Source organism: Dromaius novaehollandiae, chromosome 5 (genome assembly GCF_036370855.1).
Source record: "Dromaius novaehollandiae isolate bDroNov1 chromosome 5, bDroNov1.hap1, whole genome shotgun sequence".
NCBI lineage: Eukaryota > Metazoa > Chordata > Aves > Casuariiformes > Dromaiidae > Dromaius > Dromaius novaehollandiae.
The window spans coordinates 29,249,027-29,268,013 of NC_088102.1; the positions used below are offsets into that span (position 1 = coordinate 29,249,027).

General features: G+C 35.3%; 1 protein-coding gene across 9 annotated transcripts in view; it reads left to right on the top strand.

Moving 5' to 3' along the window:
- RALGAPA1 (Ral GTPase activating protein catalytic subunit alpha 1) overlaps positions 1 to 18,987 on the top strand; it is a 134,356-nt gene that overhangs the window by 34,162 nt on the left and 81,207 nt on the right. For 4 of the 9 annotated variants that reach the window (XM_064512351.1, XM_064512350.1, XM_064512352.1 and 1 more), the window contains exons 16-20: positions 2,074 to 2,235; positions 6,766 to 6,906; positions 12,716 to 14,281; positions 16,238 to 16,362; positions 18,572 to 18,788. In XM_064512351.1, the coding sequence (XP_064368421.1) occupies positions 2,074 to 2,235; positions 6,766 to 6,906; positions 12,716 to 14,281; positions 16,238 to 16,362; positions 18,572 to 18,788 (2,211 nt within the window). The remainder of the gene's footprint in view (positions 1 to 2,073; positions 2,236 to 6,765; positions 6,907 to 12,715; positions 14,282 to 16,237; positions 16,363 to 18,571; positions 18,789 to 18,987) is intronic. The other 5 variants (XM_064512357.1, XM_064512356.1, XM_064512355.1 and 2 more) reach the window with 2 other exon arrangements.

The window sequence follows — 18,987 nt, forward strand, 5'->3', positions numbered from 1 at the left end:
ATCTTAACTTCCTGAAAGTAACAAAGATTACATGTCTGGTAAAAATTAGCTAGATAGCAAGTGAATATTGTAAACATAATTGAAATATTGATCCTGAAATCTCATGAGTGTTGGTGAAAGATCAAGCTTGCATAGTTTTGTTTGAGCAGTAATTCATTGTTAAGCCTTGCTGAAGACTGGTTTCGTCAAAGTGAACTCATCTGACTGTTTAAAAGAAAGGATATTTTTAATAATGTATATGAATAGTACCAGTCTTTAAACTGAATCCTATACAATGCAAGTAATATTCTATAGGACATAATGTGGGGACAGAGAGGGGGGCTGTTTGCTTGTATTGTTACAATTCTGGAATTGTTAAGGGACAGGAAGTCTGTTCTCCTCTGTAGAGTGCTGGACTGAGTTTCACAAAACCTGGATTGTGTTCCTAGGTCAGAGACTGATTTTCTACATGTGACAATGGCCAATCACTTCTTTGTTTTCCCATCTGTAAATCATGGTTAATGATACTGTTCTCCTTTAAAAAGTGCTTTGAGATCTAACACTATAAAGCAGGGTTATATATCAGATGAGTAGTAAAGATGGAAAAAATACAGTGTTTAGTCTTCTTTTTAATTTCTCTGTATTGATTTCTCTGATGCAATTCTGCATTCAAACCTGAGTGAAGGCACTTCCTACTAATACCTTAGGGTTTGTCAGTGAGAAATAATCAATGTAGATTTTGTTTCCCTCTCCTAAGGACATTCCTGTAAGCTGTTTTTGCTAAACAGATTTCACATCCTTCCAAATTCTTCATCTTGGGGGCAGAGACATTATTCACACTTTCATTTTGTTCTTTTGCCATGTAATGACTGAACAAACGTACCTTTCTCTTTAGTTGGCCCAGAGGAGTTGTTTCAGAGAGCATGCTTTTTCATTTTTTTCTGCTATAGAACTTTCTAATTTTTCTTCCAAAAGACTGAGAGTAAAGAAAAAACAAAAACCAAAAAAAAGTTGGGATAAGAATGTGTATACCTATTTGAATATAGGCTTTAAGAAAACATTTTGAAAAATTTGCGTATACTCATGAAAGCAAAATCACCCATACAGAGCCATGTGAGAGGAGTTTGTGTAAGTAACTAGCATTCAGAGAGTTCCAGTGAAGTCATCCATTATTAAATGTGAGTTGCATATTTAAATAGTATGGGGTTTGGAAGTAATAAATCACATACAGATTATGCCGAACTTCCTTAGCCCTGCTTATTTGCTAATAATAATGAACATGTTTTAGAGCTGACTTTCCAAGAAGATGTCCTTTTAATCATTTTGATTTTTAATCAAGTATCAATTTGTATTATATCAGTCAGTACAAAGTGGGTAAGGAAATATATTGCAAATATTCTTTCGTTCACTGGGATTTTTTTTTTGCATGCAGTTTTCGATAGCTCCTCATGTGAGCTTTATTTACTTTGATATAAATGTCAATTCTGAATTTTTTTGTTTTCTTAGTCTTGGTATAATAGTATTTTTGTGAATTTCCAAAAAGCCTTGTTCTCTGAGCCCATCATCCCATTTTTTTTCTTTTACATTTCATGTTAAAATGTTTCATCATCTTTATTTTATGTTTCTGAAGTGCCACAACATTTTTGGCAAAAAAAAACAAACCTCCAATATTAATGGTCTTTCTTCAACATACGATTTTGTGTGTCTTGTCTAATAGGAACAACAAAGATTGAGACAGAGGAAAAATTTCAATAATTACATATTTTTATCAGTCTACATCCTTTGTAAACCCAGTTTTCTTGATCTTTTACACTCAGTTGGTCAGAAAAAAAAATCACAATTGGCTAAGCACCAACGTTCAGAAACACCAGTGCTTCTGAACAAGTTTGAGTATCCCTCAGTTAATGCTATCTAAGTGGGTTTCGTAGAGATTATTTAAGTAATGTATTGCTTAGCTTTTAAAATCATGCTTGCTTTGATAACATAATAGATTTAGAATTGGATAGAACATATTTGAAAGAGTGTAACTACAAATATTTGGTGATATCAATTCACTTAATCCTTTGAAATAGCTTTTCAATTCTGTTTTTGTAGGGATTGGGCATGAATTCCAAAAATCGTCTGTTGATAAGTCCTTTTCTAGAGGCTGGAGTCGTGATCAGCCTGGACAGGCACCAATGCGACAGCGCAGTGCTACAACCACTGGTTCTCCAGGAACAGAAAAGGCAAGAAGCATAGTACGGCAGAAAACAGTTGGTATGTATCTGTAAAAGATGATACAAGTGACATTTGAAAAAGGGAAGAAATTCGTAAGGGTTTTCAAGCTGTATGGATAACCGCTTTCCACAAAAGTTTACTCTCTACAATAATTAGATATGTGGGTGTACGTTGTGCAGTCTTATTTGCTTTGAGGATAGCTGAATAGCTTGTGGTTACTAAATTGAGAGTTAGTACAAATAAAAGTAATGCAATTGTTGTGTTAATTCTTAATGTGTTTGATGATATGCTCATGCTTGAGCTGTGTTAGAAAAACAATGCAGCTGTATGTGTATGACAGAAAAAAGCTGGAATAGTTTGAGCAGTGGTATAGATAGGTAGTTAAGAGAAGGCTTTTTTAAATGCATATTTTCATACATTTTGCGCAAAATTTGTAGTGTATTTTCCAATTATCCGAAGAAAAGTGTGAGAAATATGTATAACTGCATAGTTCATAAAATGTGCTGCCTTTGACTATATCCTGAAACTTGCTTAAATGAAAGATGAGCATCCATGTGTGCAGATCTCCATTCCTAAAGTGATGTATTTCTCAGCTTCATTATTTGCAGATACTCTTTCCTATGTTAGAAATGGGTGACACGAGACTGTTCTAGGTGGATTGTTCAGAAGAAGACTCATAGACATTCATGTAATTTGCTTAGAATATCTTAAAATGAACTGGACTGCAAATTTCCTTACTCTATTGTCTCTTCAGATGATCTCAGTGCTATCCATTAAGCAAAGGAAAATTGCAGTGATTTTACTTCCCTATGTTAAAAAAAAAAAAAAATTCTAAGGAATATCTCTTGCTTTTTCGCTAGCTCTGTAATAGTGTTGGCTTCAGTCATTGTGTGTTGCTGCTTCACTGATACTTCCTGGAAGCAGGTACATTCTGACACAGTTTTAGAAACTAGGAATGCGCATTTGCTGTTCAGTGTGTTGTGTTAGCTTTTCAGAAATTAACATTTTCTTTCCCTTTCCAAAATCTTTGCAATTAATTTAGATTTTTTTCAGTCACAGAGGTTATTTAGCCAAGATTTATGTTTTATTATACTTTAAAATGCTGTTGTTCCATTTTTTAAAATGTGTTTACTAGTAGCATCTAAAGACTTTTGTGGGGGTGGGAGACTTGGTTGTGCTAGAAGCCGTACAGACACATGAGAAAATGAAGTGACTACTCCAGAAATGCCTGGCTTTTCGTACGTTCAAATGCTACACTGCTCTTCCTGTATCTCATGCTGATGGCTTCTAGTTTGAATGAACAGTTTTTCTTATGAATCACAAGATATTTTAAATGTAATTTCTGCTTCTCTGTAGATAGTCTGTGGCTAACTGTTGCAATGTTTTTGTTTTGAATCTTCATTGTGTTAACAAGGTAAAGCTCCTGTTAAAATTTCTTCTTCTCAAAGTATATCGAGATATTCTGTCAGAAGGTACTGCTCTTTGGTCAATTTATGAATGGCTTTGTTTTGCTACTATTGCTATTTATATGACTTTAGCCGTAAATCACTGAAATTTCTCCTCGTCAAGCTGTATGTTGAGCCGGTTAGCAGCAAACCAATCTGGTTTTAGTTGCATTGTACTTTTCCTTGTTTTTGTTCCTTTCTTCCAATTATGTTACATATTTGATATTAATAAGCGAAGCTTGTATTACTGTAACCAGTTAAAATTTTGACTCTATTCATATTATAGAATACCATCTGTGGACAAGCATCTCAGCATTAGTAGAGTGATTTTTAAAAGGTGAAAAGCCCAAAAGAAGTTGCCAGAAGCAGAACCCCAGACCCTTCAGTTTTTAAGATGTTACTGAAGCAAATGTACATGTGTCCTAACTGTCTGCAAACAGTTGCTTGTTATTGTCTCTCAGGTCTGCTAAGAGCTGTTCAGGTGCTTCCTGTTCTGTGCCAGTTAAAACGTGGTCATATAACAAAAACTGGTTTACAGTCACAATAAGTAAAATCTTCTATATAACATTTTGCTGGTCAGATCCTCCCTTTCAGTTCAACTCCACAAGCTAAGTTTGCAGTTGAGTCAGACCTCAGATGTGTTGCATGGTATTTGATATGCAGGATGTTTCCTTTAATTGTCAGTAATATATGCCTTAAGTCTGACTGTGGAGTGTATGCGTGTTGAATATATTATTGTAAGAAAAACCTGGGGTTTCTTTTTCATCTGTGTTTTGTTGTACACATTTTGTGTACATCTGTGCACATCTATTTTTGAGCCATCCTCATGCCAGCACGCATTTATTGCGCACCAAGATTGTGTGTGTGTTTTACTCAAAGAAAAATCACATCTTTTCTGATATGCAGTGTGTACATTTTTAGCCTAAACTTATGTAAAGTAATTTTTGGAAAAGGGCCTTTAAATATAGTATGCATATGGGTTGAAAAATCTTATACTGGGCTAGAAATGGAATATGTAGCTTAGGCAGCAGATTCTCATCCTATAAAGATATTATATCAGACATAGTTTACTAATCCATAGTTCTGCTCTTGTCTATAGGCAAGAACAGTGAAAGGTGATTTCTTGTAAGACAGTTGAGGCCCAAATAGTACATCAGGGTGAAACAGGCCAAACTAAAAAAACACCATCAAGTATGGCAGTCTGTTTTTATTGCCTTTGTTCCCTCTACTTCCTCTTTCCAGCTTCACACATTCCGTACGCAAGGCAAATTATGGTTTTTATTTTTATTTTTCTATACTGAATGTACTGGCAGAGCAGGGGGAAGCAACACAGGTTTTCAGCTGTCAAAATATCTATTCCACATTCTGGAAGTAAGTCTACCTCTACTTGACTGCTTATTTCACTGTGACATCACATTTTCCTTTCACAGCACTCAAAATTAATTTTCCTTTTGATAATAATAAGCTACAATTTTTCCTTTAAAAATTGCTTTAAATTTTCCACCTTCCTAATTGTAAATGGGTCATTCTACCTCCCTTGTTAGGATCAGTGTAATAACGTGGGAAGGATTCCAAATTACAAGGGACACTTCATTTTAGGACTTGTTATCAACCTAGTATCCAGTCTCAAAAGCTTGGTTTATTTAGTATGTAGCCTGAGGTTTTTTCTCTTGCCTGCATTTTTAAGATGCACAATGGTGCCTGTAGTGCATCTATCTATCATTGTATCCTATCTTTTAATAGTGTATCTCTTAAAGAAAGAGAAATTAAAGCCTTGCACATACTTGCCATTTTGGCAGAATAATTAAGTTGATTTATTTTGTATGAACTAAGTTTAATAGAGAATGGCTTCAGTCTTAAAACATTTGTCTTTCCCAGTTGTTTTTTCTAATTGATGTTAAGGCTCTGCTTAAGTTGTGCTGCATTTGTCAAATGTGTTTTCTGCTCTACATACATTGGCTCCCCAAGTTCTCTGCATGTTGATGTGTTAGGGACAGTTCTTTTTACTGGATTTACGAGTGTGATGTGCTCAACTTTTACTCTGTTCCATTCATGTACTTCTGATTCCTGTCAGATCAGGCAAAAAAATACATATACAGCAGAATTCAAAGACTGATTAAATATAGTGCTGACAATGCTTATGTAATGTGCTGAAATTTCCATAAAAGAAGTTTATCGGTGACCATTTAAAAATAATTATCAAATTCACAACAATTTAAAAAGGAAACTGCTTGAAACCATGTTTTTTACTTTTTGAAGAGCTTTAGCTGTTCTTTGAAGTGGAATGCAGTATCTATTTTTGTTGGTACTCTGACAAAGGAAAACAAATGATATGCAGGGTTTCACTTTAAACCTATTGGAAAAGCTGCAAATATAACCTTGATCCTGATGCCAAGATTCTTATGTAAAGTTTTCCTTCTGCAGGAAGGACTGCTGATAAGAGGTATGAAAAGGTGAACTAGCTTAGCAATATTTATCCAGTATCTATTAAAAGCCAGAACCTAAGGCTAATAAAGTCAGTTTAACACTTTTTGTTGACAAACCATTTCACTTCAGTCACTTCATTTTTATGTGAAACTATACTGTGTTGTATTGCAAATTTCTACAGGCAGAATTCATAATTTTCTCAGTGCTTTTCAATCTCTTTTGGAAAATCTTGAATTCAAGGTTATGGGTGTGTATAAGAATCAGAAATACTTGTTCAGGAGTATCAAAGAAAACTAGAAAAATGCAAACATAGTGTAAATTGCGTTTTCAGTTGCAAAATTTCAAGTTCTGAGTGCTTGTGCAGTGGTTTTTAACTTTGATTTTTCAACCCCTGATGCAGTGGAAAAAAGAATGTTAATTACTTTCTTGATTTTAATGCAAAATCTTTATAATAGTCATAATAAAGGCATCGTTGCTGCTTTACATAAAAGTTAAAAACTCAAAATGTCTTATGTGTACACTGATTTTTTCTTTCTTACAGCTCTGCCAATATCTGCCGTGCTGAAATGTTTTAATTTTTGAATTTTCTTCCTTTTTATCTTTGTTTTCTCTGTTGCTGCTTTTTCTGTGACACAAGCCTTTCATTATAGTCACTCTTCTTTTTTCCTTCCCCACTTCTTTCTTTTCCTTTTTAAAGCCATGAGAAGCCGATCCATTGGTGAATGTGCTCTGCCATCGGCCTATATACGCAGTGCTAAAAGTGCTCCTGTTCTGATCCATACTTCCAAACCCTTCTTGCCTGATATTGTTCTCACTCCCCTTTCTGATGAGCTTTCAGGTAGTGCCACCTCTGCTAATTTCTGCACCCCCTTTATCACTTTTTTAAATCTTCTGCTTTCAAATTCTGCTAAATCAGTAAATTCTTCAAAGTAAAAATACTTGGGGGAGGGGGGGGAGGGGAAGAGATTAAGAATGAACATTTTGAGTTACGTAAAATATCATGCTATATTTGCAAATCATTCTGGAACTGTTAGAAGTTAGTGCTGTGCCAATGTTTGCTATCATAAAAGCAAAAATTAGAGAAATCTCTTGCTTTTTTCAATTTATTAGTAAGTGGTCATATAGCATCTGTCTACCATATAATACATCTAATCTAAAGCTTTTATTTGTGATGAGTAAGAGAGGGAAAAGATGAAAATAATTTTAGTTTGACTCATTAAAAAATCTTTCTACATAAATTTTTGAATTCATTGTCATAGATGTTGTGTGGACAACCATGATAATGATATAATTTAGCTATCCTTAAAAAAGAATATTTGAAGAAGCCATGTGGTATTGTATAGTATGTTTTACAGTGTGCCTATTTTGCATTTATATATATATATAAATGTAAAAAATTGTGTACAGGTTCAAATTCTGAAGAGCTGTAGTTTGGTTTCATTTCCAAAATAATACATTTTGCACAGGGTTATAGTGTACCATAAAATGATGTTTCACCCTGCAGGATGGTTGGCTGGAAGTTGGACAGTAGCTTTCTTTGGACACACAGACAGCCTACTAGGAATGAAATGTTACCTGGGCTTACCATTGTTTTCCATACTCAGTTCTTAATGAAGATCTTGGAGCACCTGCAGAAGGGAATTAGCTTTCACAATGAGCTGTTATCATATCATATATAGTCACAAATAGTTAATTATCCTGTTTTAGATAAGGCATATGGTTGTACACAAGTTGTGTTTACTGTCAAGTTTATTATCCATGTTTCTGAGAAGTCCTGGCTTGCTTCTTTCTTCTGATATGTCCCAAATCCCACAGCTTTTTTGCTGTTATCCTTTCCATTGATATTAATCTGATAGAAAAATAGCACAACCAGTGCTATTTTGAAAAGTGAAATAAGTTTACAGCAGTTCTAGCAAAGAAAAAGTTTTAGAGCCCTGCCTGTTCTAGGTCTGTTCTCAAACAGATGGTCACTTTTCGAAACGGCTTCGTCGTGTGCCCAAGAATCTTGAATGTTACCAGAAGACTAAAAAGCCGTAGTGAAGAAAAGAAAGTGTTATAATGTTGATTGGGGGATGGCAGTTGGAGTGAAGGAAAAACTATCCACTGGATCAGAGTGCGCTTTGCTGTTTTGATTTTCTGCACTTTTGCGCTCTCTCCCTCTTACTCTCTTTCTTTTGTGTGTTTTTAAACATGGAGCTTTGTCATTTTCCTTACCTTTTGTCCTTACAGTGATTATATTCTTTTTTTGAAAGCCTTCTGTGCCCAGATGTGCAGCATATAATTTGAGAAGTAATGAAACTGTTTTTATCATCAACATGCTTTCGGTAATGGAAGATAATTAGCTAGCTGTGACAGCCCTTCCTCTTGTTTCACCATTATCTGAATACCCCTGTTTTCCAAAATGGCTTTCAGGACCAACAGAACTCAAAGAATAGGATATTTCAATTGATCCTAAGGAACAGGATGCCCAAATCTCATTCAAGTTCTTTGAAGTAGTATTTGGCTCCTTTTTAGCTTTTTACAAAACTCCTTATTGAGACAATGACTCATTGAACACCAGCCAACCACTTGCCAGGTTGCCCAAAAGAAAGCATCTGTGCCTAAACTTCTTACCACGTGTACAGTGCAGTATATTAACTTTCAGGAGGAAGGCAGAATACCCTACAAGAGTTCATTATTTATGGAGTCATAACGTTTCTGTTTGAAGGTCAGTCAGTAGATTAACGAAAGCGCAAAAGCTCAAAGTTGAGATCAAGTTTGGCTGTATGTAGAGGATGCTTTTCTTAAGATTGTAGCTCCCTCATGTCACATCTAAGTTACGCTCTATTTCCATGTACAGAATAGTTGCAACTTTTTAAATGGGATCCAGAAAGTGAAAGTGGAAATTTGTGGTTTAAGAATTGTTTTTAACCTATTAGAATCTTGTAAATGTGTAAGACTGAATTTTGTAGGATAACCAGTAAAATGCACTTAATTCCTGGACTTTCTGTTGCTACAAGACCATGCAGCTACAGGACTCCTTGTGGAAAGAAACATTGTTGGTGAGATGTAGGCAAGGTTCCCAGAAGCAGACAACAGTCTTAAAGGTGGAGGAGAAGGAGGAGAAAGGGTAGACAGAGACAGAGCACAACTGCAGACTAATGAATTGCAAGTGGGAGGTGTTTCCTATACATTGGGACTAAAAGAATTGGAGGAAAAACTAATGTGAGGGGAGATATATATTATGCCTTTACAACTTTACTCCCTAATAAGTGTAAAACTTCAGTGAAATAATCATTGAGCTGAAATACAAATAAATCAGAACTGTAATGTCAGTGTGGCTATAATTATTCATGAATCCTGGAAACTCTCAGAATGAGGTTTTTTAGGTAAATGAATCAAAAAGAAGGTTGAGAAACAGAAAACATTATTTTTTCTCCACTTGCTGACTAGCTTGCCATGATGAAATATAATTCTGTCCTGAGGTTATATGGGAATCTTCTACTTGCCCTCATGCCGCCTTGTCAGAATGTGCCTCTGTATGAGTTCCTATTTTAGCATATCTGTCTCACACCCGGCGCTGAGAAACTATTCTCTTTGCCCCCTAGCAGAAGGGGAGGTAAAACTGGATTATGGAGAGTTGTGATCAGGTGAGATTGGCTAGAAATTACTAATTTTAATCTCTTCCTCTGTGTAATACCACCTCCCTGTAACATCCTAGGAACTAGGCCAGTGTTTCTTTTAAGCATATGTACCATGTCATATACAAAGCTTTCTGGGGCACAATTGCAGTGTAGATAGTGCAAACTCTTTAGGAATTGATGGCATCCTGATTTGATGTATACCACTGTGCAAGAATGAGCCCTGATTGCCAAGGAGATTGTTCCTTTGGATTTTTAAACATTGTTTGTATTTTCAGTGCTGCGATTTCAGTAACTTAATTTATTTTTAATTTCCTTAATTTCTTTCTCTGTTCTACAAAAAAGAACTCTCTGATGGTGCAAGCACAATATGTTTGTTTGAAAATGTTTGCGTAGTTGTATGTGCTAGTCATGCATATGTGTCATTGAGCCACCTAAAAGTAATACTGGATCAACATTGAAATAAATCTAGCTGAATTTGTTTCAATGTGTGGAGCTGCTTGTTGTGCATATATTTGGAGTTCTCCATCCAGTAATTTTTTACATCCTAGAAAATCATAATCACTGCATGTATGAACAGTGTGTGATCTTCAGGCTGGTGCTTTAGTTGTCTATAAGGCTGAATATATAAAACATGTAAAAGATGCGTATTGAGGGCTCAGGATGAGATCAGTGTATTATATGTATATATATTTATCTCGTATATAGCATATATTATCACATATATTTTGAGCTGAATCCTATGGTCCACAGTCACTGCTTTCAGATAGAGACCAATTTCTTATGACTGCAAAGAAAGCCTTGAGAGTATGATATAAGCGTAACTGTTGTGTTAATATCTGCCTAAATCGACAGAGTCGGAAACAGCAGTTCTGACTGGACAGAGACACCATTCATATCAGTGCATGTTAATTTATATACTTAATAATATATTGAACAAGAACATTGTTGAGAAATCTGCTGCTGATCAAAGCTGAATAGAAAGGAAAGGAATGATAAATTACACAATATACGACAATTGTCAGCTCATGCTTATTTTCTGAAAGAGCTTGGATATGTATTTTCTTTTCCAATACAGACCTCTGTTTCCTCTGTAATAGCTGCTTTACAGTTCAGTAAATTGTAAATCAGGTCTCAAACTTTAATTTTTTAATTACAACGCCCCTCAAAAATTGAGCATGGAAATACCACTTTTCATCTTCATTGACGTACATATTTAGTTACACACAAATGTATCAGTTTCCTCCAGCGTATATGCTTTGCTCGAAAAGAAAATGAGAAAATTCAGCTCCAGCTCTAACTTTCTCAGAAAGATATGAATACTTGAAAATAGGTTTTTAAGACAACTTCAGATTATCATAACTATATATAATTGTCATAGTTATAGATATCCATGAAGTAATTCATTTAAAATACTTTTAATTAATTCAACATAGTTTTTTATTATTTTGACAGTAACAAATCAGATTTGGGGGAGGGGGCTTAAAATAAATTTTGGAGTGTGCTGGTTAAAAGTAAATTCACCACTGCAGTCCTGAAGATAAATCTTTCTAGGTAGACCAACAAGGTAAGTTTGTTTGTTGTGGCAAGTAAATCTTGATGATGTTCCTTTAAGCGCTTTATTGTTATTCCTGACATAACAGTGTATCTACAACTTTTTAAGTTGTAGGTAGTAAAAAGCAAACCTGGGAAATAATGGATTCTATCAAAAACAAACCAACATAAAATTGAGGAAGATGTTTTTACCTTAATGCTCAAGTGCCTATCCCTTAAAAAGACTGCTTGAGGTAGCTTGAATTCCTGTAATTAGTTGAATGGTCTGTAAGAGACACTTAGGCATGCCCACACCAGTGATTTCAGGGTATGTAGTGTTCCCTGTAGCATATCAGGAAATCTGGAGAGGAATGTAATGGATCCTCATTTTGGTGGATGATGTGAAGTGGGCTGAAAATACTTTTGTGCATTTCCGAGGTGATCTGTATTGGAACTGCAGCTTTCATTACAGTTAACTCTGACTTGTGCTGATGCTAACATATTAGCAGTCTCAACAGAGACAAGGAATCACTAATTTAAATAGTCATAACAAATATTCTTGTCTTTTCATGAATAAAAGTGGTTTTACTCTAATGTTAACTGTTGTGTGGCTGCAGGATTTTTTCAGTAGTGGGTCCTTAATTTGGTAATTCTGAAGACTGTTACATTTACTTGAGTAATGCTGAAAGAAGAGGGGGAAGTGTCTTTTTAGTGTTCAGTTTTGCTTTTTGAAGACTAGAGACATACCACAAATCCATCCTTTTAAGAAAAGAAGGTATGTCTTTAAATTATCCTTCATAATGACTGATTTTATAATCCTGACTATGTATCCTGACTATTTGTCCTGACAGTTATCTTTTCACTATAGGCCCAACTCTTCCCTGTCATTTATTTTTTTTTTAATTATTAAGTCTTCAGGTATATGCTATATTACATATGCCATAATATACATAATTGTATGATATTATACTTCCTGATATTTCTGTAATTTATATACATTCACAGAAGTTACAAAAAAGTGATAGTTTTCCACTTCTGTGGAGAACACTAGTTTTCCAGAAAAACTATATGTTCTCTTTCGAGTTGTGTATTTCTGAAGATTTAAATTCCCTGAAGGGTACTACTGTTATGCTAATTTGTATTCCAGGTAACCATTTCTTGAACAAGAAGTTAAATTATTGAACTTATTGGCACAGCCCTAGCTTTAACTGTATTTCCAAATGTTCCATGATCTCACTGTCTGTTCTCGTGCATGTTAACATTTAAAACTGTGTTCTGATGGTCTAACTCATTTATATTACATTCTGTACTGGATATTATGTGTGTGTGTTTTTAACATTCTAGTACTGGAAAAAGTATTTTTTGTTGTACTTAAGAAAACAAGGCTCTGGACTTTTCTGGCTTTTTAAATCACATAATTAGGATGTAGTGGTAAAGCAATATTATCTCTGTATGTGTATTTTAGTGCATATTACATATACTTTTTTCCTACAGATATTGATGATGCTCAAATTCTTCCACGTCCATCTCGAGTCAGACATTTTTCACAGAGTGAGGATACTCCAAGTGAAGTTTTTGGTGCATTGAATGAGGAACAGCCACTGCCACGAAGTAGCAGCACCTCTGACATCCTGGAACCATTTGCAGTTGAACGAGCCAAAGGTGCAGTTCCTGTCATTGACAGTTCATCCCATCATGCTCCAAGCTTACAGAGTTCCACTGAGACCTCTTCAATGCATAGATCCACTGAAAGCCATATTACTGATACAAATAGCAGAGAGTCCTCCTTGGAAGTTGGGGATAGTATTTATGACCATCTCTGTCATTTAATAGGGCCAGTAGAATTTGCAAATACAGCCTTTGAACAAAGCCAATATGTTGACCTTGAAGGTGAAGATGATCTTCTTTCCTCTCTGAGAGAATATCTTAAAGAAAAAGAAGAACTTTGCGGTAACTTTGAGATAGATAAATATGAGGCTTCCGCTCACGAAGTTGATACATCAGTAAATAGGAATGATAGATTACCGATGGATGGATTAGAAAATAGAGATCAGACCGGTCAATGCGTGAATAGCGTCACTGTTGCAGAAAGAGGTGATAACACAGAGCTGCACCTAGATCAAAACCAAAGTGGCTTTATAAGTAATATTGCACCTACTCAAGTAGACAATTTTACAAGAAATCAAGCACTTGATAAAGCCAAACAATTAAATATTGATAAACAACGTGAAAGTTTGTTTGATCACGGGTCAAGTAGTCCTAATAGCAAAGAAGGGAAGAGATACCTGTGCAGGCAAACAGCCACTGAAGCTGATGTAGATTTAGCTGTGGAAGCAGCATTAGCCAAAAAGCATCAAAGTGCCCAGTTTAACGAAAAAATAACCAACTCACGTGTTATGCATGCAAAGAAAGTTCTTCCTAAAGCACAAGTTAACCCTCAGATGGCTCACACTACAGGCACAAGCAAACTCTCACCAGCTAAAAGGAGTATATCTGAAACAGTAACTCATAGGGCCAAAATCATGAAAATAACAACTAAGAAAAGAAATAGTGTTCACGTTACTTTTAGACCATCTACAGAATCAGTTCAATTTTACAATCCTCTTGAGAACAAAGAGGCCCCTTGGAAAGCAAGACTTCGTAAACTCAGTGGCTTCAGTAGTAGTGGTAGTGGTAGCAACAGCAGTACCAGCACAAGCACCAGCTCATCAGCTGTCATGGAGCTGGTTAGACCTGGAATTTATAGACCTCTAGATGTGATCAATGCTGCTTCAGTTGGTAGCAAGCAAATTAAGGAATCTACAGAAACTCAAGCAGCCATGTTGCAAAAAGAAGGTATTGCAGTTAATCAGTTACATAGTCGTAGTGCATTTAGGTCGTCGGGTCAGGAGACAGCACAACAGCAGGGCTCCCTGGGTGGTGTTTATAAAACTGTTGTACATGCTCTTTCGAAGCCGAAGGCAAATGTTTCCCCACAGAGGCAGAACAGAATGCCACCAGAGGCTCCACTGAGGGATCTGTACAGTCATGTAATGGGCTATTTTGGAAGGAAAGCTGCAGGTGAGCACTAACAGTGTGCAGAGCGCAAAAGGAGAAAGGCAGCACCAGTTTGGCTTAATGCAACTGAAGCAAGCTCTGATAAGCAATCAAAAGGCTTTGGGATGATCACTGCTTTCCCTGTTTGGTTATGCATGCGCCTGTAGCCAGCTGATTTTTCTCCCAGCATAAGTTCCTTTTACATACTTTAAATTACTAATTTCCTTTTGTAAAGATATTTAGTTGAACCTCTTTGCTGCTGAAGACCATCAAGTTAGGGAAGAGGAAGAGACAGTAAATGACCTAACAAGGGATTAAGCCCTGAGAGTTCACAATTTCCATCTGCCATGCAGATCCTTAAACTGCAGCCTACTGAATGATTGGCATATGCATATTTTACCAGAATGTACTGTTCTGCTGTAAGTGTAGTTTGTTTGTCAGAAAGACCTGGCTATCAACCAGCTAGGATGAACTAACTATATTTCTGGTTCATTTAGTGTGTTTTCTTCCTCCTCCTCTTCCTCCTTTTCCTCCTCCAAAACAAAAAAGTCCCTCAAATTTAAATTTGGAAGTCAGTTTAGATAATTAAAAAAAAAAAACAAAAAAACAGGAATCGCCTCTTACATGGATGATTTCATTATAACAGTTCTTTATGAATCTAATCATAATTTTTTGTTTGAATCATTTTAAAAACATGCTTTAGGCCTTTTTGTATGCATTTATTAAAATGGACGCAGTTACATCTTGGCAACATCTTTCATTGCTTTCTTTTTTCTTGGAATCACAGATGTTCATGAAGGTCTCATAATAGTCCTTTTACTGCCAACTATGAGACCTCTGTGGACTGATCAAAAAGACGGCTGTCACTCTAATATCCATTGTCTTAGTTCACATCTTAAATAACCTTAAATGAACAATAAATTAACTTTCAGCAGTAATGTAGGTTTTCTTTTCTCACATTGTTACGCTGGCATGATTAACTGAAGATTCTGTAATGCATCCTGCATTGAGATGTTAATGCCACCTGAGGGCAGTCTTTGTAAGCATAGCACCATGACAACTGGGCAGTAGTGTGATTGTCATGTTTCCAAAACAGCGGTTTGTTCAAAGCAGTTTGTTTTTCTGCCGAATCTAGACTTCTAAAAGAGATTCTAGAAAGGAATAATTTAGAACTTTATTTTAGAAAAAAATTTAGAATTTTATTTAAAATCTGTAACATTTAATAGAGCCTCAATATTAGAATAAGCTATGCTGTGATCTCATGAGAGATGACACTGAGGAAAAAATTCTCATAGAGAAAAAATGAATTGGAATAAATAAAAAATTTAAAGGCTAAGATCATGAAGTCAGGTGTAACAGTCACAGCTAACTATGAACAATATAATCGTTTCAAAAACAAAACTGACAAATGAGAGAACTTAATTAATTGTTCATAACCATTGACCATCTAGAGCTTGAATTTTCATCCCATGTGGTAGCATGTTATTTTGTTACATGAGATTTTATTTGCACTATTTATACTAACTGTATACAGTGCCACATTGACATTTGTCATTATTATATACTATAATCTAGTGTACTTTTTCCACTATATTGTTCTTCATTAGGAATGCAATGGAGAAGGAATGTCAGTAGGAATCACGTAAAATTTTTAGGATTTGCTACTCATTTTTTGTGATATGGAGGAAGAATATATGCTGTATCCTTAAAGCAAGCATTAACAACTTTAAGTAGTGCTTACCTATAAGCTTTCTTGCTCTTTAAGGTTATACTGGAAATCAACTAACACCTGCTTAGTGGGAAGAAGAAGTTTTACTAATTTCTTAAAGTAGAATCTGTTTAAAAAGAAGGAAATTCTTAAAATGCATGTTTGGCAATTTTTTAATTTTTTGTTTCTGTTAGGTTTTTAAATTCATTATCTTTTTTTTGAAAATGTGTTGATGTGTTTTTTACTATATACAGTCATTCATTTGCTTTTAGCTAATAGAGAGGACATGAGTCAAAAGCTGCACCCTATTGATAGTGATATTGGCAGTAGCAATACAAATGTTCCTGACCTTATGGATGAATTTATAGCTGAGAGACTCCGCAGCGGTAGTGTACTGGTAAGCCTTTAAACTTCTTGTGTTTTAATATGTAAGTGTGTGTGCGTGCGTGTGTGTGTGTACTCATCAATGTTGTCATAGATCAGTTCACGAAAACATCTTATTCTGCATTTTATGAATCAGCAAGGGTTAAGAATATCACTTAATTAGTTCTTGAATTTAAGACATTTTGACATAGACTTACGCCATTTTATGCTATTTGTATTTTCATTTTTTATTAAGTCTGCATTGTGTAGGGAATATGTAAGCAACCGTAAATAGTCTCATTGAATTAAATGGCTTTAATTGTACCTGTTAAGATTTTTCCACACAGGTATTTTCAGGATCATAGTTTACATGTAAAATGGCAATCCTTGGCGTGGTGTTATATTCTGTTCTCTACAAGTTTAATCAGTGCAACAGACTGCAAAGCTACGCTATCACATGGTTTTCCTTCATTTCTTTTTATTTCACTTACAACAGTTGAATAATTTAGTGTAAACAGTTTTCTGCTTACAGAAACAACTTTTCTTACCCTCTCTTCCTATACTTTTCCAGGAAGGTCATGTTGTTTTGGGGTATCTTTCATAATGAGAAATATTGATCAATTTTAAGCCAAGAATTTCAGGGTACTGTTGAATCATTACAGAACAAGATAACTGATTGGCAAAGATAAGTTTTTTTATTAACTAGCAATGAAAGGGGAAATATTAAAAAAAATCTTTGAATGAAGAACAGAATGGGTAGCAATTTCAGTGTATCATTTCAAAGTTGTCCAGGTCTCTTTTTTTGCTTAGAATCTTTTTTTTTTTTCCACATAGTGTTTTTTTAGGAAAAAAAAAATCATTTTAGGACATGCAGATATAAAAAGTTGAAAACAAGTAGTTTAGTTGTTGCTAACAAGGAGCAAAAAAAGATTCTTCAAAGTGATTCGAAAAATGTGTTTGTTTATCATCGTCTTTGATAAGTGGCCAGAGAAGACCTATGGAGTCTGTCCAAGTGTATGCTTTTCTCTCCTTTCTATGGAACCCACGTTTATTAAGTTTTGATTGTTGGTACATACTTGTTAATACAGGCATTTATAACTTGTTGGTACATATACTTGTTAATAAGTCCTGAGTTACAAGATGAAAAGACTAGCTGGAAATATATTAAAAAAATTCCTAACTTAGTTTGCAGATTAATAAAACAGAAATCAACGCAGATGGTCGTAGAAAAAAGAGAAAGGGAGTACTATTCAATGGCCGAGAGTATTGACTGATTTTTACTAGTTCAGACAAGAGAATTGATTCTTTCCCTAGGTATTAAAAAACAGCCAAGGTAAGTCTGACTAAAGAATTTGAAAATTTGCCTGCTGCTGATGTTGTAATCTACCACTCAAAACCAAATATTTTATCCTATAACAAAGGCCCAAATTATGAAGATTAGTTTTAGGTTATTAGATCTAAGGAGTACTAAAACCCTGTGTCATGGAAAGGTTGAGTGTCAAGCTGAGTAAATCTCAGTGTAGGAGAAGATAGTAGTAGGAAAAGAACAGAGAAGTGACTGGGCCTAGTGCAAAAAGAAGTTACTTTCAGTCTCTTGATTTTTAATGCGTAGAGAATTCAAGCTGTTTCATAAAATTGCTTTTCTACATTTATCTCTGCTCCCCCTCAAGCTAACAGTCATATCTGTGAATAGAGTGGCTTAAAGAAAGACTCCGAGTAAACAACAGCTTTTAGAGGAGCAAATCTATATGCCTCATTTCTGCTATATGCTCTCTGTTGTCTGAGTCAATACTGAGGTTTCGGCTTAATCATGAGAAAATTAGGACCTACATATTCATTTCCTTGTGTTTTACATTAAATTTTTGCTTATAGCATGGTAACCCAATGGCCAGAAATTACCAGATTCCTTGAAATTTTTTTCTGCTTGTGTCTGGAACCAAGATTAAGTTTTGTTTAGTAATTTGGACATAGCCTGGAGATAATATACTTTTTATTATTTTTCTCTCTCAAGCCTTACCAAATACATGTGTGACACATGTTAGTCTGAATCCTAGTCTTTTATGGCATATGCCCAAATATTTGTCTTGCAAATAAAAAAATTGTGACTGCATGGGTTCTTGCTTGCTGCTGCGTATTTGGGGTTTTGGAAAGTCTTGGCTGTGTATGTAGTTGATTACTTTTTCCCTTATCTTTAAGGAAGCCATCAGAGATTTTAAAATACTTCATGTCTCTTCAACTTGTAGAATGTGACAAGGAGAGGAAGTAGTCCTGGCAGCCTGGAAGTTCCAAAAGACCTTCCTGACATCCTGAACAAGCAGAACCAGATGCGTCCCATAGATGACCCAGGCGTTCCTTCTGAATGGACCTCTCCTGCCAGTGCAGGTAGCAGTGACCTCATCAGCTCCGATAGCCACTCTGACTCATTCAGCGCTTTCCAGTATGACGGCCGCAAATTTGAAAGCAAGTATATTTTCCAAAAGTAGTAACTTTTTTAGTAGACCGTATGTTAATTTTCTGCGGTGATTTTGTTCTTGTTTTTTTAAGTTACATGCCAGCAGTCTATTATGAGGAAAGTTTATTTTGATTCCCCATTGAAATCATTAGTAATGGAGCAAGCAGAGTTCTTGAGGCTATCAAGTTTACACTATACCAAACAATA